Source organism: Lepidochelys kempii, chromosome 14 (assembly GCF_965140265.1).
Source record: "Lepidochelys kempii isolate rLepKem1 chromosome 14, rLepKem1.hap2, whole genome shotgun sequence".
NCBI classification, from domain to species: domain Eukaryota; kingdom Metazoa; phylum Chordata; order Testudines; family Cheloniidae; genus Lepidochelys; species Lepidochelys kempii.
Window position 1 is genome coordinate 4188854 of NC_133269.1, and position 24671 is coordinate 4213524.

The following is a 24671-nucleotide window of genomic DNA, read 5'->3' on the forward strand; positions in this document are numbered from 1 at the left end:
CTTCTTCCTTGATATCTAAAATGAAACAATTTTACTGGGACCTCATTCACCAGAATAATTTTTTCCAGCTGTAGAGATCTTCCTGTCCACATCTCTCATTCACCAGGCATTGTGAAATGCACTAGTCCCGGTGTTTTTTCAATTAACTATGATTAGCAACATGAGCTAATTAACATGGGCTAACTTTTCCTTTTCCCTTCCTAATGCTTTTGGAACCCACTGACATGTTCCAATTAAGGGGCCCAGGCGGGGAGCAGATTGGAGTGACTCAGAGCACTCGCAGTTGGAATAAATCCAGCGCTTTGCGGAATGTCACTAATATTGTTCAAATTGATGAAGTTGCGTGTGTGTGTGTGGGGGTGTAAGGTCAGTATGCGTCTGTTGACAATAAGCATCTGAAATGGCAGTATATCTCCCGGTTGTCTCTATTTAGGCATGAGCGGCACAGGAAAGCTTTAGAGACGCTCAGCATGGGTAGCAGAAGAAATAACTAGGGGTAGCTTTTTATCATTGCCAACTTTCAGGCAAATGCATCTTAGAAGTAGATTGCTTGCTTGATTATATAGATCTGTAATGCTAGCAGCCTGGCGGTTGCTTACGCTGATCCTTCCCTTTTCATTGCAATCTTTAATTTATGGACTGCTCTATGTTCTGGTCATGCTCTTTGCTTTTAATTTTGTTACCCTTCTGTGCTGACAGGACAGAGATGAGAGCCAGTTGTCTTTCTGGTGCCAGCAAATCAGTTGATGATAAACTGTGCAAAGCTGCTGCTTGCTTGTCTGATTTGTTCTGTAGCTTCAGGCTTACTAGGTGCTCTGCTAGATGCAGAAGGACAGATTGTGGCTTTGGCGAGTGTACGGCCTCCATGAAGACATGACGTAAGTGAGAGCAGTGACTAACGTAAGCAGGGTGAGAGTAGGACAGAATTATATGAATAGGTTCATGCAATCATTTAGACCGGTTGCATACACTTAATAGTTGAAGCTTTATTAATATCACCTGAATCGTCCTCATTAATTCGCACCAGATTAGATCACTTCTTGTAGGCCATGCTGCAAAAGTGACCTTTTAGGATCAGAGGCTGACCCTGGTAGGGTTTTAGGAAAAGTGTTCCCTCCTTGGGGAAGTGGAAGCATGGGACTAAGCACACAGGTGGCAGGGGAGTGGCTATGGAGGGGCTGACAGAGAAAGGAGAGACAGAGGGACAGTTCTTTTTAAGTTGCGGATGGGATTTTCCCTCAGTCTTTCAGTCACTTGAACGTCCTTCCTTCCTGCAAAAATCCACGTTCTTCTGATCGGTACCTTTGCTGAAAAAAGGTGGCAGCTGCTAAACCTTTCTCCCACTTCTGTGTATCTCATCTGAGCCCTCGTTGAGCTCCTCCGCAGCAGAACAGTTCTCCCTTCTTTTCCCCCCTCAAAGTTAATTTTAATCGTTGGTGAGAGCTGCAGGATCCGCCGAGAGCCTCTCTTTCTCCCTTCTCTTCAGGGGTCAGTATTTTTATGTCTGCATCTGTAACTTTCACTCCATGCATCTGAAGAAGTGAGATTTTTACTCACGAGAGCTTATGCTCAAATAAATCTGTTAGTCTTTAAGGTGCTACTGGGCTCCTTGTTCTTTCTCCATAGACACCACCCAGCATAGATAGCAGCAGGGCAAGTTAGCCCTTTCTCAGTCAATGCCATATCTGGAGAAAGAAAGCATCTTTCTCACCACACCTGATCAGTCCTTAGCCTCACTCTGCATCTGCCGACAAAGGTTTTGATGGTGGGCTTGTTGAGGATGGGTGTCTGCATCACTGGGAACGGACTGAAGTCATCAACTCCTTTCACACCCAGTTGCCTCTTGGGCACAGTTGGCCTTGGTTCTCTTTCCTTCCCTATGTTGGTGTTTGGTTTTTGCAGGCAGTATACAAAGGGTTTAGCAGCATGTTGTTTATTTGCCCCCAGTTTACCGAGTGGGAGGGGGGAAGTTATTTCAAGTATATGATCCACATCACCCTGGATGAGTGACCCGTCCTCTTCGTTATTTACCACTCCCCCAAGTTTTGTGTTATCAGCCAGCTTTGTCAGTGATGTTTGTTTTCTTCCAGTCTTTTGTAAAAATGTTAAATAGCACAGGGCCAAAAACCGATCCCCGTGGGGTCCCACTGGAAACACACCCCATTCGCAGTTACATTTTAAGACCCATCAGTCAGTTTTTAATCCATTTAAGGTGTACCAGGTTAATTTTATATTCTAGTTTTTTAATAACAATGTCGTGTGGTATTAAGTCGAACACCTTACAGAAATCTAAATCTGTTATATTAACACTATTACCATTATCAACCAAACTTGTAATCTCATGAAAAAAATATCCAGTTAGTTTGAGAGGATCTATTGCCCATAAATCCATGCTGATTGGCATTAAGTACATTGTCCTCCTTTAATTCTTCATTAATCGAGTCCTGAATCAGCCACTCCATTATCTTGCCAGTGATCAGTATCAGGCTGACAGGCCTACAATTATCTGGGTCATCGAACAGGGGCTCCTGCAGATCCCCAATTCACGCAGGTAGATGGAGAAGTCAGAACTCTGAGTGCTTTCAACTCCCACTCCAAGTCTTTACTGCTGTTAGAAATGGCCTAAAAAGTGATGATGCACTAAATAAAGCACAGATTTTCCTCCATCCTCCTGAGTTTACCTCTCATTAGTTTTACTCGGTTATCTCATTGTGTCTGTGTGAGATGTTTTAGTTGGGGATTGGTCCTGCTTTGAGCAGGGGGTTGGACTAGATGACCTCCTGAGGTCCCTTCCAACCCTGATATTCTATGATTCTGCAGTAACAGGTCTGGCCAAGGTCAGCTTTCACAGAATGTGAGTGTTTCCTGTTTTGTGTTTGAGTGTGTTGCACAATCACACAGACTTTTCTGGGAAGAAATCTCTTTGCTTTTGAGGTCAAACACAGATGAGGTTTGTAAGGCTCTGCCACCCCCATAATAAACACTAAAGGGTAGGGAAGGGAACAAATGCTTTTAGGTTAACACATGCTCTGCAGTTTGCATTGAAACAGGTTTCTGCTTCACCTTTCTCTTGTTTTGCCAGGGTGATTTGGGCCCTGGTCATGGAATCTGATCCCAGTGCTCATGCAGACCCAATCACAGACAACTGGTGTATTCATTGGTTCTTGCTAAATTCATGCTTCCTTTAAAAAATTAGATTTATCCTTGACCCTCTTCTTATCCTATGTCTAGTTATTGAGAATTAAGTTGCATGAAAAATGTTTAAACCCATGAGGTTATGGAAAATATTGTGAAATAAGGAAATTAACTGCATTGTTCCAAACGTCCTGCATTGTTGATTTTTGTTCCTTTGAATGTTAGGAATTCTGCTGTCTCCGATTTAGAAGACAGCAATGTCTTACTCTCCTGAACAGTTCATCAGCATTTGCTAATCTGGCACTGCAGGGTGTTGCATCCGATTGATTCAATTTATGGATCTTTGTCCTTTTTAGTCCATATCAGATTGTGGCACTTACTTGAAGTCCCCCTCTGTGCACACCCTTCCAGTATTTCATGGAAAATGTTTACACTTCCCCATGTTTTTTTCATCCACTCATCACATATTCTGTAGGACACCTGATCCTACCCTAGTCCATCTTAGACAGACTCCCGCGGAAAATCTGGGAAATGCTGAGAGGAAGAAAAGATTTGTAACGTTTTGCTAAGGAAAAGTCCTTTCTAAAAGAAGAGTGCCTCATCAGGGTATCTTCTAATTGCCGGGTTAATGGAATTGAAAGCACCCTGATTAAATTGCAGTAGAACGATGATAGCAAATATGTGATTAGCATTAATAACGTCAGTCGGAATATAATATGCAAACGAGGGGATAATAGTTTAATTATTCATCTTCAACCTTTATTTTTTTTAAAGTCACTTTACTCATCAAGTTTCTCATTGCCAGCTCTGGTGGTTTAGTGTATGCTAGTTTATATTGCTGCTCTCTGAATTGAAGAACCAAAGCCAGGTTGCCACTGTCCTGTCTCAGGTAGAACGAACACCCTGATGTCCCATGCTTTGAACAGCGATCCCTTTCTTGACGCTTTACGTTCTTCCAGCCTTTGCTTTGCGAGTACCTTGCCATCCGTTTTGTCTCTAGGGTTAAACCCTTTAATGAATCCAGGACCTGAAAACTGCAGAAAAAGAAGTTGCAATTTCTAGGGAAACGAGTAGCACCGAAAGGAGCTGAAATTTACAATGTGTGTTAATCTCTGTTCCAAGGGGAGACATACTGAAATCTAACACATTCTCCAATCTTTCCTCCCCTCTCCTCTATAGGCTTTCTGTGACCTTTTCTAAGCTGGAAATGTTGTCACTAAATTCTGTAGCAAGCAGAAAGTTGGATTTAAACAGCATATATATGGTGGAGTTGTTGTGCCAATGAGACCTACTGAAATTCAGTTCTTTACTGCCACATATAGTCTTCTAGTTGAGCGTATGGAGGTCAGCAGTGACATCTGGTGGCCTGTCGGGTTAACCTCAGCTGTGAATTTGCTATCTGTCTCTTGGTGTGTCTTTTGAATCACAATTTTGCCGTCTCACAGGGACGTGTTTCCCCGGCCTATGGTATTGCAAGTTCCTACAGTCTATGGGAGAGTCCATTTGGACTTACTGCAAATCTAACACTGACCTGGAAACGTGATATTGTGTCTGACTGGTTCAATGAATTGCCTTCTTGGACAATGTCTTTGTGTAGGAGCCCCTTTCCTGGACCAGGACTCCATTGTGTTTGTACAGCACCTACCACATTTATTTTGTTTTTATATGGGCACATTGTCTCCGTCCCCCATCGATGTATAGTTTAAAAACCAGAAAGCTGTATCCTCAAAATATTCTCAATACTGTTAAAGGTGTGATCGTACTCTGGAAACGATTCAATCAAATTACATCGTATGGTCCTTATTTATTCTTTCCCTCAATTCCAAGGAAATATGCTCAGTTCTGAGTTTGTTTTTTTCCCTCTCCCTAATTGCCAGTGCTGCAAACTCAGGCCTCAATTGAGAAAAGCCTCCTTTTTCAGAAATGCACTTAAATACATGCTTAAGTTCCATTGCAGTTAATGGGCATAAACAGATGCTTACAGCTCAGCATGTGTTTTTTGTGCTCTCCTGAATGGGGCCCTAGATCTGAGGCCCCAATCCTTCAAAACATGAACCTCAAAGTGCTCACAGGCTTTGCTGAATCAGGGTCTGAAAGTCCAGCTTGAATGTTTTCTGCCTGTATCCCTGATGTGCAGTGCAAGGTTCCCTGTGCAGTTTTGACTGTGCATGAGCCAGAATACAATGCAGCTCACTCCTCTGTAGTTATATTGGCTCAGCAGTGCTGACGGCAGCATACATTTTGTCAGCAGAGTAAGGTACTGTGTGGTTAGAGGTTTTTCTCACTGTAACTACACTTGAATTATGTTGATACATTTTTTTCTTTAAAAAAAAGTGGCATTTGGAGTTTGTTTTGAAACCAAAAATTTTGTACGCAATTTAAAAACACCAAACTGTCTTTAATGAGAAGCCGGTGTATATTCACGAGTATATGGGCATGAAATTAACATCTTTGTTTTTAAAATCCCGTTCCCTGCTTCTTTTTCACTGCCAGATCCATCCCTGTATATTGAGTGCAGCCAATGCAGAAACTTCTGCAGAATGCATTAGGTTTGCAGATGAAGGATGGAGTCGAAATTCCAGTTCTTGCAAACCCACAAAAAGTCTTTAAACTGCCGCTTTGTGGAATCTGCCTTATGAAACCTGACAGTTTGTGAAACCTGCCTGGTTTAGTTTTTAACTACATAAAGTTTTTAACTCAGGCCCGGTTTGTGGAAAGACATGCTGAAAGTCATCAGGCTTCCCAGCGAGCTTGGTTCTGTCTTCTTGGTTTGTAGCAAAACCCTGCAAAGCTTGATGGCTTCCGTTTGAGTTGGTTTGAATTCAAAACTCTGGGAGGTGTGAACCAAGCCCAAAAGAAACTTTTGCATGAAACCCTGAGAATCAAACACACTGAGCAGTGCCCAGATCTGCCTTTAAAACCTCTGCAGATTCCAAAGTTGTCTTTGAGCATTGGGTAGGGGGGGGATGTAGAGAGAGGAAGACTCACTCACACACAGAAACAATGTTAAATTTCCCTCTAATCCATTTCAGGGCATCAGTGAACCTCCCCATGCCGCCTTGTCTAGGAGCTACGATCCGAGAGCGGTGAAAGAGAAGTATGACCCCGAGCCGACTTATCACCAGGACTACGGGAATGAGCTCTCCATCCGGATAGGTAGAACTGGGCTTCATTCAGGCAAGCATCCTGTCATATACCAACAGCAGAGTTAGAAGAACTGGATTAAATTGGCTCATAGACCATAATACTATATGCTCAAAATTTAATCAACTTCGGTACACATACACACTTTCTCCCTCTCTCTTTCTTGGTGCAGGCTGGCGTCTGGCCCAAGAATCATTGCTTCTGTTTCTCCTTCAGTTCTCAAAACCACTTGCATGAATTATTAATAATTAGACATCTAATTTGACAGTGAAATGAAATTCACTTACCTTGAGATAACAGTTTTTCAGCTGAGAAGGAGTGAGCGGCTGGGTCACTTTTGCCTCCCAATGCTGAATTGTATGCACCTGTGACCCTGGTGATGGCTTGCTGTAATTATGGGCCATGACTGATGGTCACTTTGTGGCTCCTTATTTTGGAGGATAATAGAACTGGTAGCTGTTAGAATGTGGAATAAAAATGTCCTGTCTTGGGGAATATTTGTTTCCTTTTAACAGTTTTTAAAAAAACAGTGGGAACTTCTGATCTAATTTTGTAATCTGAAAGTATGTTAAAGCTTCCCACTTTTAGGTGTGTGTGTTCAGTGCTTGTACGGCCCTGTGACGAAGATCAAGTGTTGCACCCATACCATAGCTGATGTGTCTTCTACGGGGGTCTAGATCCTTCCCTTGTGGGAAGACGAACTTGCTCTAATAGGATTTTCCTTCTCTAGCTATGTGAGTCTGCACCAGGCAGAAAAATGTAGTTTGGTAAATGGCTAGTGAAAAATAGCCTTACTGCTCTGGTATTTTTCTTGAGTATCTGGATCACTAGACGCTACCCAGATTTCTCCCCTCCACGTATGGAGATGGGAGCACATCAAATAAAGAAGTGAGCCTTTCTGCGAAGAATTGCCTTAGCTTCTTGGGCGGGGTTTTATTCTTTATTATATAGTTGCATTCTTTATGAAAACCTGTTTTGAACCAGAATGCTTTTAACTTTTTAAAATTTTAGACAGGGGTTTTGAAAGGAGCCTAAGGGAGTTAGCTGTCCAGTTACCAGGGGATTTAGATGCATCATGTCTTTAAGCTCCTTTAACAAGTCCAGACTGAAACCCCAGCTGATAATTCTATTATTTTGGAGCATTTTGCATGCTGGCAATTGTATGTCCTAAATGTAATGTAATTTCACTCTTAAAATAATCGTGCATTTTTCTGTAAGTTCAGAGCTACTCTGTTTTGGGCATGCATCTGCTCTGGGCTGTAAATGAAAACTGTGGAAGTCGTTTTGAGAACAGAAGCTTTCCATTATGTACTGTTGGTTTGCTCTCTCTGGGGAAATTTTTTAAAAAATGACAAATCAATACCCTTTTATTCTCTTCAGTGATATTTTTCTTAGTTTTTTGCTTGTTGGGATGAACTTGCTATTTTCACAAGACACAGCGTGATTGCCAAGAAGACCGATGGCAAATAGAGACAGACGGTAACTTGTTAATTAGCAGCTTTCACTAGGCCCATCAAGAATTTACCAGCTGTGTTCTCGTGAAAATTCTCAGGGCATGTAATGGGTATTTTATTAATCTAAATAGTAGTACTTGCTAATGTAAATTTTGACAGTCACTGTGGAATTATTAATTTAACTTTAACTTTAAAAATCCCAAAAAGTAAGCTTAAAAAAATCCAGCACCTCTGCCAGGGCTTTGGAGGGGAGCCCAGAGCTGGAGCGCGGAGCAGCCTTGGAGCAATGGAGCTGCAGGCTTTTGCCTGGAGTGGGAGTGGAGCCGGAGCGCAGCTCCAAAGCCCTGCCTCTTGCATTGTTCTGCAGTTGAGTGACTTAAAAGGCGTAAGGTGGTAGTGATGAGTGGAGAGGAGAGACTGATATTGACTTGATGGAAGAGGCATGAAAGTGCAAGGGTCTCCAATCCTATATAACTAGGGCCCTGATCCTGCAAAGACATGCACAGGCTTAACTTTACTGTCATGAGCGTAAGTGTTCACAGGATCAGGGCCCTAATTACTGCCCAGTCACACTTAGCCAATATAAATCTTCAAGTCAGTGAATCCACTCAGTAAATGGGAAGATTCACCCCAGATCTACATAAAAGAAGATGATGGGGGCTAAGGGTGGGGTGGGGGAGTCCAGTGAGCAGTTGACCTCGTGCTAGTAAAACAGGAGTCGATCCCCTACTTTTCAATAAGTTGGGGAGGCTGCTCCATTTCCTTCCTTGTCTGCTTGTTGCCTTCATGCCCCCTTGTCTACATCATGTTCCCACTGGATGAAAGCGTGGCTGGAACGGGAGTGGATACCATCTGGACTGACCCCTAGTGAGCGCTCTGCAAATGTGTGATCTGGGTTTTACTTTGCCCCTCAAGTGTTGAACATCATCTTTCTCCTTATACAGACAGTGCTTTGACCTTCCATCTTCAGGTATTAGGTGAAGCCGTTCTAGAAACCAGTTTGACAAGCTGCTGCCCATGGGAACAGAGCAGCGTTCATTTTTATGGGTGCAGTTGCAGAGGTCTTTACAAAACATTTATCCGTTACTTAAAGCAGCTTGAAAATACACGTGCTTCCTTTGGAGCAATTTTGCCTGTACACCGTCTCAAGCAGATGTGTAAAGTGAAGTGCCGTGAAATGCACATCTTTAGTCTCGGCATGTTAACGCAATGTGGGATATGCATGCAGGCTTAATAACTGCTAACAATGTATTAAAGTCAAGGCCAGATTCAGTCTCCAGACATGAGACTGGTGTAATTGCCTCTCCCCTCCCATCGCCAGGTGCACGGTCATGCTACAGAGCCTGTGTTAATGTTGGTCTGTATTCCTTGATGCTATGAAAAGCGCTCCCCTAAAAGGTAAAATTCAGCCATGTGCAGAGGGGCCAGCCCAAGGGCCATGCAGCACTTGTGGCCTGTGTAAGCCCTCTGCATGGGTGTGCATTTCACCCACAGCAATTAGACTCTGGCCCAGCAGGAGTTGGGTGCACAGGGTCAGTTCAGGTTGTGTATGTGCCAAAATGCATTGCACCCGAAGCCCAGCCCTGGAATGTCCCTCCTGTGGCCTGGTTGCAGAGGAGGTTGTGGAGATGCACCTGTGTGGATTAGGAGAGGGGGCAGACTCAGAGCCGATACTCTGGTGGCATGGGCCCGCTTCTGAGTCTGGAACACAGTGCAGGCTGATTCCTAATTTAAATTTGCCATTTGCTTGCAAATAGTGTCCTTGCCTCTAATCTATGCTATTTACAATAGCACTTTGCTTAAAATAAAGCCAATGCAATGTAAAATCCTCTCTCTTAGGATCCGCTGTTATGCCTAAAATCAAATAGTTGTTAGATTTACCGTTTTGGAAATGACGTGCCATAGGATCTAATCTTCAGATTGTCTGATACTACCCCACTTTTCCACTGTTTGGTTCCCACTGCAGGCCAGGCAGCTATTGCTGAACCATGAGCCCTTGCGGATTTCCAAGGGTGATGCATCTCTGGGGCTTCAGCAGCTTCCTTAATTGACTGGTTTGTGGCATGAATCAGATGGTCCTAAACAGAAAGTTCTTGCCAAGATTTTTAGCCTGATGCTTGGTGCTTGAAACCTTTTAGGTTAGTTCTCTTAATTGATTTTCTTGATGTAGAAATCTTAATTCGAGGGCATGGAAGGGTTCAAGTCATTGAAGGGAAATACCCTTCCCTGTGCAAGGTTTTTGGAGAACAGAAAATAGCAGGCAGAGCCCCCTTGGCGGTGGGGTTGCCTGCGATTACAGAGAACCCCAGAAGAAGCGTAATGATCCAGCCCTGAGATGCTTGTTTGATTTCCCTCCTTCCAGGGTGGTTGAGTTCAGCCAAGTTCTCCTCGTTTTCCAGTCTGAGTAGCCGCCAGGCTCTGCTCGGTTCAGAGGTTGTGTTTCAGGTCCTCCCACCTCTGAATATCTTCATCCCAGTGGCCCTTTTTGGTCTCCTTCAAACCTCCTGAGCGAGGCTTTTCTCATTAGTCAGTGCACCGTGGGCCATTCCTTCCTTTTCAGCAGCAGCCCCTGTCTCGGATTGTGCTTTACTTGCGCTCGTTTTTGTCCTCAGAGTGACTTGATTTCCCCCTGAGTTGTTGGGCTCGTTGTTTGAATGTCTGTTCTGTCATTTTAGAAACCCATATACGTGCAGTGGGAGCTCTTGGGAAACCATAAAACAGATAGTCTATTCCGGCAGCAGACTATTTTGCTGATGTCGGTCTTCTCCAGACATTTCCCTATAAAAGAACAAGCTATGTAAGCACACATGGACTTCGCAGCCCTCTTTTAATTCACAGGTCTATTCTACCTTCCCTGCGAATACCCAGAGTCTGCACAGACGATTATTGTCAGGAACGCAAGTAACTTCAACATGGGCTGGTGCCTATGGACATCTCTGCAAAAACATGTAGACTATGCCCGCCAGTTAAGCCTGGCAGTGGAAATCCCCTCTATATGAGGGCCTGTGCAGTGCCCGCTCAGCTGAGTTTGACGTCAGGGTCAGGGTTCAGAGCCACTCCACCTACTGTCTTCTGGCTGTGGTTTCAGGATGCATAGGTATCCGGAGGCCAGAAGTTGACCCCTTACATCACAGCTACATTTAGGCTTTGCTCTTGTTTAGGTCTCAAGAAGGATTTGCAGACAGTGGTGTGTCTGGAAACTTGAGCCGTGAATCATGGTTATTGAAACTATATATTAACAGTATGGGGATGATGGTTCCCAGCGGTTCTCCAGCGCAGAATGATTCATGTCGCTCCAAATTAGACAGAAGAGAATGGGAGGGTGATGCTGCTCCCCAGCCAATCTTAGTCTTTCTTCCTCCTGCTTCAATTATTCCTGCTATAGCAGCATAAGTGAAGCATCCATCTCATCAAACAAAATGCTTTCTGGCTGGTTCCAGTTGCATTGTAACAAAGGCTCTTACACTGAAGTCCCCGAAGGGTCCAGAATTAAATGTTAACTATAATTTCGGCACTGGGAGCTCAGAGTGTTCCCCTGCCTTCAGAGAGGCACTGTTGGCTGGAGGGAATGTGAATCAGCATGGTGCGTGCTGAAACTGTGTCTTTGCAAATCAGGAGTCATTATTCTGCAGGCTGAAGGGGCTGCTCGGTGGAGCTAATTTGGGTGTGGGGGTTTGTGTGTGTGTGTACACGCGTGAGCGCCCACACACATCCATGCCTGCACAGAGTTCTCCCATGGGAAGTCAGTGATGAGTTGCATAAGTGAATAACTAGCTAGGCCAGTAACTAGGATTGTGAAGTGCCTCAGATGCAACCCTGCAGGTGGGATTCACCGCACAGATTGCTAACGTTTCTCAGCAGTAGAGTGGACTGAGGTGAACATGGCGACTCCTACAGAAGTGGCATTGTGAGGTGATTTCTTGCTAGGGACTGACTCCCTCATTTCAAGTGAGCTAGTGGAAGAGCGAGAGAGGTATCTCTCTCGGCTCTGAACACAACTCTCTAGTGATCCACAGAGTCATGGGATCGAGGAACAGAGTAAGGGAACTTTCCTGAGTCTTAAAGCCTGGCTCCTCTGTGGTCCTGGCCAACTCAGTGAGGCCCCCATTCTGCAAAATACTTAAGACACATGCCAGACTTCAAACATGTGAAAAAGGATCTGGGGGTTATAGTGGATCAACTGCAGAGCTACACAGCACCTTTCATCTGAGGATTTCAGGGCATGTTACAAATGGAGAAACTGAGTCAGAGTGAAGTGAAGTCATTTGCCAGGGATTGCTTAGGGAGTGAGTGACACAGCTGGGATTAGAACCCAGGTCTCCTGACCCAGGGTCCTACACTCTGAATGACACAGTGAATATAATCTAGGTGTATTGTCCTTATGACAGTGCACAGTCCATTCTGCCTGCGTTAAGCAGTTTCTCTTCTTTCTTCCATTTCCCTCTTGGTGACTGTTCTAGCCTCCTTTGAAAACTGATGATCACATGCCAGGCTGTCATGCCAGTTGGTTTCTTTGAAGTCTGCTGATATCCACTCCAACCCTTGGTCTTCCACTTGATCGTCTTCTATCCACGCTCCTTGCAGGAGCCATCCTACCGACACAGCTCGTAGGTCTCCGCTGGCTGTGCCCATGCTAACGCAGCCCGGCTTTCCTCATCTCGTCTTCAGCTGATGCAACCTGCGTTAGGTCCCTTACAGCCTCATTTCATTTCCTCTCATGGAGTGTCCAACCATTCGACCACCTCAACATCTTCGTTTCTGTGGCGGCGAGTGCACTGATTTCTCTTCCAGTGGCTGGCCAGGTCTCCGTTCGGTATGTTAGGATGGATCAAATCACAGTTTGATGCATTCTCCCTTTTTGCCTTCATTGGCATCTTTGGGGCTCAGCTCCTGCCATTGGCACCAAGCAGCTTTAGTACGTTGCCTGGCGTCGGTCCAGAGAGCGCTGCATTAAGCACTTTCCGAGTCTGGATTGGACCTCGGTCACTCCCTCCCCTTGCCGGCTGTGGTTTCGGCAGTTGCTGCTTTGACCTTCCAGCCCTCAGAAAGAAAACCCTTTTCAAATCAAAAACCGGTCCAGCAGACAGTACAAGAGAGCCCCTGGTCTCGTTCCCCCGAGGCCCCTTTTACGTCTCTCAAGATACTGGGCAAAACTCTACAAGTAACATCGGGATGAAAGAGGAGAAGAAATGGAGGGAAAGGAACTAGTGAGATAAAAAGAGGAATGAGATAACTGAGATAAGGGGACCCCTTAAACCAGCTGAGAGATGGGGTGAGCTGAATTCTTGGATGTACATTTTTGCCCCAAGTGGCAATTCGTAGGGAATGAACGTCTCCAGTATGTTACCTGGCTACGTCCTTGTAATCATGAAATTCTTCCTCTAAATCTACCCCCTTTTCTCCTGTCTCTTCTGAAAGCCTGGCTTGTTCTCTGCCTCGGAACGTCCATTAACTCCAGCAGAAGCAAGTGAAGATGGTTAGTCTTTTCCGTGTGTCTGCGACTTGAGTCAATAGAGCATGTAAGTCCCTGTCTTTCAATGGTAACTTCTGAAATACTTTATTGTATTCTTGCTTTTCAAAGCCCTTCTTGGTCCTGGGAGAAGTGCATCTGTAGTGGTTAATGGAAGACTCCCGTCCATGTTTTGAAGCTAGACGAAGACACACTCAGAAAGGACACAGTGACCCTACTGAGTGGTGCCTCTCACTCTTTTCTAGTGATGCTTTGATATGACCTAACACACAATCCTTCCGACAGGAGCCCTCGCTTCTTTCTGTGAAAAAACATTAAGGCAACTCTTAGTGATGACTTGTAGTAACTCAGCTAACCAAACCTTTGCTGAAGGTGGTGAATGCACTGTGTTTAGATGGCAAAGCCAGTGGACTTAATCTGGATTTACACCAGTATCAAGAGGAGAAGAATTTATCCCAAAGATTTTTGCAAGATTTACAATTGCTGTCAGTTTCCTGGGTGATCCTACAACACCAAACCAGGTTCCCCTTATATTTTTCCCTCTCTGTGATTTAGAGGAGGGCAAATGTTCCCGTTGTAACAGCCTTCTGTTGGTGCATGCCTCTCAATTGCAGTGTAGACACACCCTTTGTTGTAAAGTGTCTCTGCTGGTGACTCGGGAGCTGGAAGAGAGTCCCTTGCACAGTGCACAATGTCTGAAGTGATGTGGGTGGAAGTCTGCAAAAGCTCACCACGTAAACTCTCTTCTTTCCTTACTCTACGTGTGTGCAAGATGGAGTGTTGGGGGAGGGGAGAACCTTCGTAGCAGTGAAAGACTGATTCATTGCCATGATTTTCAGTCGGCACTGGGCATCTGTGCATGAAATATTCATGAAGGGGTTACAGCTTGCATAATGGATGGGCTCCTTATGCAAAATATAACATTTACTAGTTGGGAAGATCCCATTACATTCGTAATCATGTTGACACATTCGCACCACACTTGGTTCTCTACTGAGCTTGGAAAACTGCCACTTACAGCACATTGAGGCTAGCGATTAAAATCCAGATGAATCAAAGATGAGTGCCTCTGGCTATTTTAGTATCAATTTAACAAAACTAATGCCACGTAGCAGAGGATTTAAATGGCTAGTGATGGTCTATATCACCTTGTTTTAAAATCATTTCTAGCCTTTACATTTCTATGGAAGAAGGAAAATTTACATACATGCATGCTAAGCTCCTCGGTAATACATACTCTGGTCCCAATTCTGCTGCTAAACCGACGTAAATCTAGAGTAATTCATTGACTTCAGTGGAGTCACTCTGGATTTACACTGCTCGGGGGTCACATGCTTGGTAGCTTGTGTTGCACGCACCAGAGCTCCCTGCAACTAACTCTTCACTTCCCTGACAAGCTAGCTGGGTGCCACCCTCCTGTCCCATTCTATTTCAGGGACTCCTTGCGGCTCCCCCCATTCTCCCATAATCTCCCCGATGCCAGTGGCTCTGTGTGCTCCCCATTCTCCCCTCCTCCATGCCCAGGGCTACGTGCACACCCTCAGATCCTTTTTTCTCTCTTTTTTTGCCAGAGTTGTCACTCAGTGTCAACGTGTTAAATTCTATTGGGAGTATGAACAGGGGTATAATGCTGGAAGGTGTTAATGGGTGCCATCAACAGATGACAGGATCTCCATGTGTTCTCCGTTCCCCCTCCCTCTGCTCAGTTTCCCCCTCCCCAGATCAATAGAATTCTGGCTGTAGATGCCTACAACATTCCTGGACGCTTTGGAACTAATAGGATGTGGCGTTTAAAAATTACTCTGTTACGTAGACACAGACAGACAAATGCCATTGAGTCTCGTGTAAGGCCTCACAAACTCAGCCAGTTAAGATTCCCAGCAGAATCTCTCCCAGCTAAATATAATCTCATTTTTAGGAAAACTTCAGACTGTGTGCTACCTGAAGACAATTCTCTGCCTATATATCATCTGTTGCCGTTCTCTGATCTATTGTGAAGGGAATTTGAGAATAAGCTCTTTCTTGCTTAGTTCATCTGTTTCCCGATGCTCAATCCCCACTTGACATCAGGAGCTGAAGACCCTGTTTTCATAAATGTCACGTTTTAAATTATTATTTCTAGGAAGAGCTAGCCAAGGCAGAACTTTCTGACACATCAGCACAATGACTTCTTGGCTACTTGTTTTTCAACGCTCCCCTCCCTCCCCAAGAGCGTGCTAGATCTTGAGAGAATTCGTGTGCCATTTGTCAGGAAAGAGAGGTTTTTAGCTGGGAATAGAAAGGGCTGCATCGTGCGCCGGGTATTTTCTCGCTTCAAAACAAGGCAGGGATAAATCCGATGTCTTTGTCCTTCCTTTCCATTTCTCAGTAAAACAGCCTCCTAGGCTGGGTGTGAGCTATTTGCTGAGTGCATAGAGCTGCTTTATTTGCCCACGGAGTTGCTGTCTTGTCCAGCTCACAGCTTTAAAGAGCCCTTGGGATGCGAAAGATGCTGCATAGATTATTTAAAAAAAATCCAACTCTTTCTAAATTAGTGCATATGAAATTGCCTTTTGGCATCTTTTAATATTCTGTCCTGCCATTCCGTGCAAGTATCGTTTTGCACGGCCTTCCTGTCAACATATCCTTATTTTCTGGGCTCTCGCCAACACCCTCCAGGATGAAATGTGTCCTACAAGTTCTTAGCCCAGCAATGATCTTTTTTGCTGTTTTTGTTTAGATCTTTTCAACTCTTCTAAGTTACAGGAACTCCTACACAGCAACAATGCTATTGTGACTTTGGTGCAGAACAGGCCCTTCGGGTGTCTTGTTTTCTGGAGAGCGGCAGGGTGAATTGCTACCGCGTTTCCTGAGATGTGGCTGGGGTGGTAAGCAGTGAAGAGAGCACAAAATAAGTTTGCTAGGGAGAGAGGTATAATACAATAACCAGTTAGTGTGGCTGGGGGACTCCTGGTCTGCAGAAGTTGTCATGGGCTCTTTAATGTCCATCCGTCAGCCAGAGGTTAAGTGTCCCTGATGGATCCCTCCCACAGTGCGCACGCCAGGCTGGGGAGTGGGGTCGGGAGCTTCTCCCGTTAGCCCAGGGTTAGCAGATCCGGGAGGTGGCTTTAGTGCTTGTCTGTCTGTTCTAGAATCCAGTCCCTTGTCTTGGCTCTGTCTGTGAGGTGCTGGCCGTTGGCAAGTACGGGGATGCCTACGCTGCAGTCACGGGGTGTGATTGCAGCTCATGTGGACGTACCTGAGCTAGCGTTAATCTGGCTGGCTCAGGTACCAGAGCAGCAAAGCTGTGGCATGTGGGCATCAGCGTAGACTGTACAAGCTTGCCTAGAACCCTGGGTAATTCCATGGGGGGTTAGCCCGGGCAGCCGCGGCTTCGCTGCTGTGGTATCCGAGCTAGCTAGAAGAGAGCTAATGTGGCCATGTCTGTTGGCACGGTAATCGCACTCCAGGATTGCAGGATACGTCGCGAGAGGCTGGGGTGAGATCAGGAGAATTCTCATAGATCCTACAGGATGTCTCCTTTGAAACGAGTGGGGGATTTTACCAGCTCTCTCCCTGTGGCCCTGTGCTGTTCTCCAGTGCCATTATCTACCCACAGCCATGTGAGTGAAAAAGGCAGACCCAGCTTTGAAAGACCCCACCCACAACCCCTCTCCCCAGGCCCCTTACTCTGTTTGCACAGCATGTGAGATGCTACCGAGAGTCAGCCTTCTTGCCAGTGAGAAATGAATGTCTCATCCCTCACAGCTTGGCTAATGGGCTCTGCACCACTTTTGATTTAGCCAAGATTCATTAGTCTATGAGGCTAATTAAACTCAGTTGGGACCCACGCTATGAATTCAGGTCTGCTAGCAAGTGTGGAAGGTACGGAGATGTTGACTGTGGTGTATGTCTCTCTTAAACAGTGGAATCAGTTCCCAAATTGAATTTGCTGGCTCTAGGCAACATTTTCCGCTGGCTTAATTTCCTGGCTTCACCTGGCAACGTATTATTAGGGCTCTAAATTCTATTTTTATTCCGTGTTCCAGAGTTACTTAAATGAAGAGACCACTGGATAGTTCATTTCCCATCCGTCCATCTCTCTGCTGGACTCCTTGCTCATTACTGGGATAGTTATGTAATGTGTCACTTAGCAGTTTGTCTCCATAGCCCAGAAGTGTTTTAGCAAGAAAGTGAAGTACGGTAGAGGATCAAGCTGGAATGTAATCTCCCCACCACGTGCCTAGTAGGGTTGATCACATGGCATGACGTGACTTTCTGTACGTGTGAGTGAGCGTGAAGGTGTGATAAATGTGATCATGTGAATTGTGACATGCATGAAGATAGCGACCGGCAATATCCTTGTGTGGGAGTCAGCACGGGTGTGGTACGCATGTGTGTGTGAAGACGACTGCAGACCATGTGCATGATTGCAGGGAAAAAAACTGGTGCAAGGTGACATGATGGAAAAGTCACTGGTGTGATCACTTTGGCTTCCCCAAGTGACCTGCCACTAGCATACCTGGCATCGATCAAGTCATTAAGATACCAAAACATCCTTCCCAGAGGCATGTATATGTGAACCACACCAAAAAACTTTGGTCTGTGTGTCACAACCTGTTTGTCTCATCTCTTGGAAGCTGCCTGGGCTGAAATAGCATCATCTCCGAAGAGTTAAATGGAACCTGGATAGCAGAAGGGGAAACCCCATGAAAAAGGGGGGGAAATAGATTTCAGCCGTATTGAAGAACCCCTTAAATCTCAAATTTCATTGCAGTGCAGTCTGATCAACTAACCCATCAGCACCTCTTCCTCTGTTTCATTCATTAAACACAATAATTCATGTATTTTCTCTATATGATTTCTTCTTTGAATGGGGATGCAAATCACTTTTGTTACTGTACGAATGCTTCATAGAAGAGAAATGAAAGCCAGATTTCTGGAGCCCAGAGACCACAGGAATATTAATTCAGGAGAAATTTCAGGGCAGATATATGAAAGCATATTGAGGGCTTTTGTTTTAAGATGGGATTTATTCCCTTAGCAAAGTGGGGAGGATCCGCCCCTGCGTTATAAAGACATTGCGAGGATAATGAACTGATTTGCAAAGCCATACCCGGTTGTGCCAGGAATGATTTGCGTTGGCTTCAGCTGTGCGAACAAACTGTAATGAGCATCTGCAGTGGAGTTTTCAGGTTTGCATCTGGGATGCCAAAGGCTGGAACAACAAAGGGATCAAAATGTGGAGAACAAATTTAGCTCCCCCGCACCCAGGCACGGTTTATAAAAGTTCCTCTTTGGGCGCTCCCTGATCCCCCTTATTGGACTTAAATCTGTGCAGGGCAGCAGAACTGCATCCTGCCATAAAGTGAGGAAACCGTTGTACTGTTGGGCGACCTGTCCATTTGGTAGAAGCTCCAGTGTGACCGCGTGAAGAGGAAGTTTTTATATATGAAAATATAAAGTGCTGCTTTGGGGTTTTTTCCTTAGCCTTTGGTGGGGAAGCTTGGGAAGTGCTTCAGGTTGGCAGGCTCGGATTGCTTTCCCGGTGCTTAAATCCAACCCTGAACAAGTACACAATCCAAGAACTAAAGGAAAAGAAACCTTTCCGGATGCAGACAAGTGAGTGTTGCGGGCGTTGTGTTACAGAATAACAATGTGTAGCACTTGTGCGATGCTTTCCCTCTGCATGGTGCTGAAAAAACAGCGTCACCGGGGTGGTAAGTACCACCCCCATTTCAGAAGTGAGGGAAGGAAAAACTGAGTGGGGGAATTTGACTCGATCAGGGCTTTGCAACTCATTGAGGGCAGCATTGTGATTACTGCCTCTGGACCGTGCTACCCTCAGATGCTGTGCACTGAATTTGACCACCCTAAAGCTAATTCCACTGAACCATCTGGTTACCTAGGGTGGTGGTGGAATCTCCTTCCTTAGCAGTTTTTAAGGCCAGGCTTGACTAAGCCCTGGCTGGGATGATTTAGTGGGGGGTTGGTCCTGCTTTGAGCAGGGAGTTGGACTAGAACCTCCCGAGGTCCCGGCCGACCCTGAGGTTCTATGATTCTGTCTGTCTAACTGCTGTAAGCTCCACTCCTGTCCCAGTCTTGCCTGCGGTGAGGGAGCTGCTGCTGAATAGGGGTTAGGCTGTGGATGTGCTGTCAGAAAAAAATTCCTGGTAATTTGGTGGTTCTGGAAACTGGCTTTAAAAATCTTAACGTTTTCCTGATTATGGGGCGCTGTCCTGCAGGTTGTGCTGTCCATCTCTTTTGCCTCTGATTTTGATTCTGACACATTTCAATTTGGCTTTTCTGTGGGCTAAAACGAGACTGTTTGAGTCAAGGCCTCTTTTGAATGTGGTATATGGCACAGGATGATGGAATATGCCTTTTCACTAAAAATCAATGTTTTATTTCCTCCACTAGGAAGCTTTTCCAGATACAGGTATTGATCGTGCTGATAAGAGCCACGTTCGCACCATAATTGCTCTTTAAATCATTGGCCCTGGTAGTGTGGATACAGCTCACTCTTCCAGGAGCGCTTAGAAGGTTGATTATTCAGTGTTTGTTCAATGGCTTACAGCACAGAAGTAATCCTAAAGCCGGGGGATTTAGTTCTACAGAATGGCAAAAGAAAACAAAATCCAAATTTATTTGTGAAGTCTGACTTGTTAGGTCAGCTGATGGGATAAAATCTGGGTCTAAATATACTCCCTTTTAGTTCTTTCTAATCTTTTCTGCCCCCCACTGTCAATCTTGGTAAACTTAGTGCTAAGTGGACCAGTCTGGAAAATGTAATATCTAGTTCTTATCTAGTGCTTTTCACCTGTAGATCTCGGAGGGCTTTATAAAGAACATCAGTATCATGACCCCCATTTTACAGATGGGAAAACTGAGGCATGGGGCAGTGATGTTCATGGGGGAGGGCAGTCAGCCTCACCTAAGTCCCCGGAAAAATCATGGAGCAGGTCCTCAAGGAATCAATTCTGAAGCACTTAGATGAGAGGAAAGTGATCAGGAACAGTCAGCATGGATTCACCAAGGGCAAGTCATGCCTGACTAATTTAATTGCCTTTTATGACAAGATAACTGGTTCTGTGGATGAAGGGAAAGCAGTGGACTTGTTGTTCCTTGACTTTAGCAAAGCTTTTGACACGGTCTCCCACAGTATTCTTGTCAGCAAGTTAAAGAAGTATGGGCTGGATGAATGCACTATAAGGTGAGTAGAAAGTTGGCTAGATTGTCGGGCTCAATGGGTAGTGATCAATGGCTCCATGTCTAGTTGGCAGCCAGTATCAAGCGGAGCCCCAAGGGTTGGTCCTGGGGCCGGTTTGGTCAATACCTTCATAAATGATCTGGAGGATGGTGTGGATTGCACCCTCAGCAAGTTTGCAGATGACACTAAACTGGGAAGAGTGGTAGGTATGCTGGAGGGTAGGGATAGGACACAGAGGGACCTAGACAAATTGGAGGATTGGGCCAAAAGAAATCTGATGAGGTTCAACAAGGACAAGTGCAGAGCCCTGCACTTAGGACGGAAGAATCCCATGCACCGCTACAGACTAGGGACCGAATGGCTTGGCAGCAGTTCTTCAGAAAAGGACCTAGGGGTTACAGTGGACGAGAAGCTGGATATGAGTCAACAGTGTGCCCTTGTTGTCAAGAAGGCCAATGGCATTTTGGGTTCTATAAGTGGGGGCATTGCCAGCAGATCGAGGGACGTGATCGTTCCCCTCTATTCGACATTGGTGAGGCCTCATCTGGAGTACTGTGTCCAGTTTTGGGCTCCACACTACAAGAAGGATGTGGAAAAATTGGAGAGAGTCCAGCGGAGGGCAACAAAAATGGTTCGGGGACTGGAACACATGAGTTATGAGGAGAAGCTGAGGGAACTGGTATTGTTTAGTCTACAGAAGAGAAGAATGAGGGGGGATTTGATAGCTGCTTTCAACTACCTGAGAGGTGGTTCCAGAGAGGATGGTTCTAGACTATTCTCAGTGGTAGAAGAGGACAGGGCAAGGAGTAATGGTCTCAAGTTGCAGTGGGGGAGATTTAGGTTGGATATTAGGAAAAACTTTTTCACTAGGAGGGTGGTGAAACACTGGAATGCGTTACCTAGGGAGGTGGTGGAATCTCCTTCCTTAGAAGTTTTTAAGGTCAGGCTTGACAGAGACCTGGCTGGGATGATTTAATTGGGGATCGGTCCTGCTTTGAGCAGGGGATTGGACTAGATGACCTCCTGAGGTCCCTTCCAGCCCTGATATTCTATGATTCTATGACGTGACTTGCCTAACGTCACCCAGCAGATCCATGACAGAGCTGGGAACAGAGCACAGGTCTCCTGATTCGAGGCTGCACTGCCTCGCTGAGAAGTCCTCTGTGGCCACATGGCTCCATCAAGTGCAGCAACAGTGCAATCTCTCCGTAGCTCCCTGCCCAGGAGCCGTGAGTTCTGGTGTGTAGGTACCATTGCTAGATGCGATTCCAGTTGTTGTGCCCATGCACTCCTTGCCCTCTCTGAGAGCTTCATTTGTGTTGTGGTAGGGCAGTCCCAGTCGGGAGTTAAGGTCTCGCTGTGGTAGGCGTTACATGTGCATGTAACAAAGAGATGGCCCCATAGACCTGATAATCTAAGTAACTAGTGCAGTTGATGGTTGATTTTATATGCATAGAGACCATTTCACGCAGGCTACCGAATAACCACCAGAGGGGAAATGCTTTTGGCCTCTTCTGCTGGAACAGAATGGATTACTAAAGCCAACCTGGCAAGAGACAAATCCATGCAAAGGAACACGGGGAGAGCAGTCGCTTGAGCCTCAAGTTCAGTATGTGGGGTGGGCTTTCTTAAAAAGAGAAATCTTAAAAAACAGCAACCCTATTTTCCATTTTAATAGATTAAAAAAAAAAGTCAGGGCTAACCATTTTTCGTAAAGTTTTAAACCCTCCCCTGCAGCATCTCTGTGTGCAGTCTGAGTAACCATGAGCTTTGCATGAGTGCATGGGGACCTGGAAGTGAAACGGACCAGTCTAATTAATTTCACAATGCAAACCTCATGGGTGGTGGAATTTATGGTTCTAATCCACTAAGGGATGTCTAGACTTGAATTTTCAGTTGTGTTAATTTACACAGTTGTGAATTCTGGTGTAGACAGGGTGAGAGTATGTCTCTAGCTGTGTTTAACCCTCAACTGAAGTCCAGGAACAAACATCTAGTATAGTGTCTACACTTTGATTTGGAGTCATGTTGTTTAATACTTGTTAAAACACAACTTAAAAATTCAAGTGTAAATGCATTCTAATTTATTGTAAATTGCACGGGTAAGGAAAGTTTATGCTATATTTTTAATCTGTTCGTTCCCTTTAATGTAATTTTTTGTTAAATATGGTTACATGTTATATGTAAGGGCAATATAAATACATTAGAAGGGTGTTTAATAATTAGTGTTTTGCAGAGTTCAAAATATCATGCCACTGGAGAAGAGTCTATGAACTACTATCCAAACAGAACGGATCCGGATCCAGATCCATAGCCTATGACTTTATTTTAAACTTGTTTCAAATGCTCTGAATCCAAGTTAACTTAGCTGTAGGCACAAAGAGACAGCTGAGTCTGCCTTGCAATCCAGCATTGTTTTTTGTGAGCATCTTCGGTTCCACTTTGATGCCAATGCATGCTGCCTCTTAAAAGGTCATTGTCCTGTGGGTTTGTGAAGGCCTCCTGCCTGACTGCTTTGAAACATGCAGAATGGCACCGGCAGCAAAGGCTGAGGGAAAACATTGCCGAGAGGGGCCTGTGTTGCGCCGGCCCTTCCATGCCACTGGATAGCGCTGAGCTGTTTCAGCATCCCGCAGGTTGCTGATAGAGGCCATCCCCCTCTGGCTGATGACAAGACAAAGACCGCAGCAGGTGTGTGGAGGATTGTGCAGTGTCCTCATTTTTCTGTTGTACAAATATTGGGATGAATTTTAGTCCTCCGCATGCAGAGACTGATGGAATAACGCTGTCTAAAGCCAAGAGCAGACAAATCTAAGGCATAGCTTTCCAGCACACCTCCCAGCATAGTACAGGCATGTGAGTGATGGCTGTGCCTCAGAAGATTGAGGTGTTGCATAAATATACGAAACAACCAGATACTTCTCAAAAGTATTATCCAGACCCCCTGGATCTGGAGGTAATTTCGGTCTTGGACCTCTGCTGAGCAGAGGAAGCTCATTAAGCTGACCAGGGTGATGCAGTTGTGAGTGGGACAGGACTACACCAGCAACGAGATGGAAGCCAGCAGACTCATGCCACTTACTAGTTTATAATACACTTTGGTGGTGCCTAAAGGCCAGCCGTGTCTGGCTTCATTGTTTTGGGCACTGTATAAACATAGGGGAAATGAGTCCCTGACTAAAGTGCTTACAATCCGCGTCCTAAGTCAGATGTGAACCATGGTTTTAGAAGTCTGCACTTCCCTCTTTTATGGCTTAATTAAAACGTAAGCATCTGGGATCCTATTTACAACTTGTACTGAAATACTGCATGGTGACGGGCTGGTGAGTGTATCGGCGGGGGGGGGGGTGTTTGCTGAGTAATCACTGGACATGATGTCCCTTGCACATGGGAGGATGGGTTGAGGAGAGAGGCACCAGCCTGTAAGAACCCACAGGGTTGCCATAGAGATGGAGTTGAGGGTATGCACCCAAGAACACCTCAGTTTTGGACATGGAGATATACCCATGCAGGAACATTGTCTAGTGTTTAAAAAACACGAAATGGGGATGATACTGGTTCTGTTCTTGACCCTACATTGCTGTATGACCTTGTGCAATTTGCTTCAACTTTGTGCCTCAGTTTCTCCATCTGCACATCAGGCTTCGTTATACCTACCTTCCAAGAGGGCGGTAGAGGGATTTATGAAGTGCTTTGAGGTCCTTGGATAGAGTATGCTAGAGACGTGTAAAATTGTTATAATTTCCAGATCCAGGGGGTTTGGATAATATTTTGGAGAAATATCTGGTGTTCTGTATATTTATGCAAAGTCTCAAAATCTTCTGAAGTGCAGCCATCACTAACATGCAGATCTTGAATTACATCAGGGAGGCTTCAAAAACAAACAAGATGTAGAAACCCTTTTTTTTTTTAAAAAGAATATTTTTCATACACACATTCCTGGCAAGCCCCTGAAAGAGGCCACTGGACTCAGAGGGTACCGTGGTACATAAATTCACATAGTACTTACCAGTATATATAGCAAGGTTTCCACTCTAAGTTGTGCTAACTTTTTGCTCGACCTGGTATCTAAGCTTTGAAAAGCTGCGGTTCAGCTCTGGGGTATGCTTGTGCATGTCTGGGGTTGTGGTGGCAGAGGGCTCCTACCTGGTAACCAAGCCACCTGCTCTCGAGTGCAAGATTTGATGAAGAATGGTTCCAGTCAGCACTGTGATGAAGGCTGGCTGCCTTGACAGCGAATGAGATCACAGTAAAGGGACCCTTCGGACCTTTTCCAGTT

General features: G+C 45.2%; 1 protein-coding gene across 11 annotated transcripts in view; it reads left to right on the forward strand.

Moving 5' to 3' along the window:
• Positions 1-24671, forward strand: part of SLC39A11 (solute carrier family 39 member 11) — a 404115-nt gene that overhangs the window by 76135 nt on the left and 303309 nt on the right. For all 11 annotated transcript variants that reach the window (XR_012154971.1, XM_073312119.1, XM_073312120.1 and 8 more), the window contains one exon: positions 6168-6312. Coding sequence is in view for 10 of the 11 variants with exons in the window: in XM_073312119.1 (XP_073168220.1) it covers positions 6168-6312 (145 nt within the window). In the remaining variant the exon portion in view is untranslated. The remainder of the gene's footprint in view (positions 1-6167; positions 6313-24671) is intronic.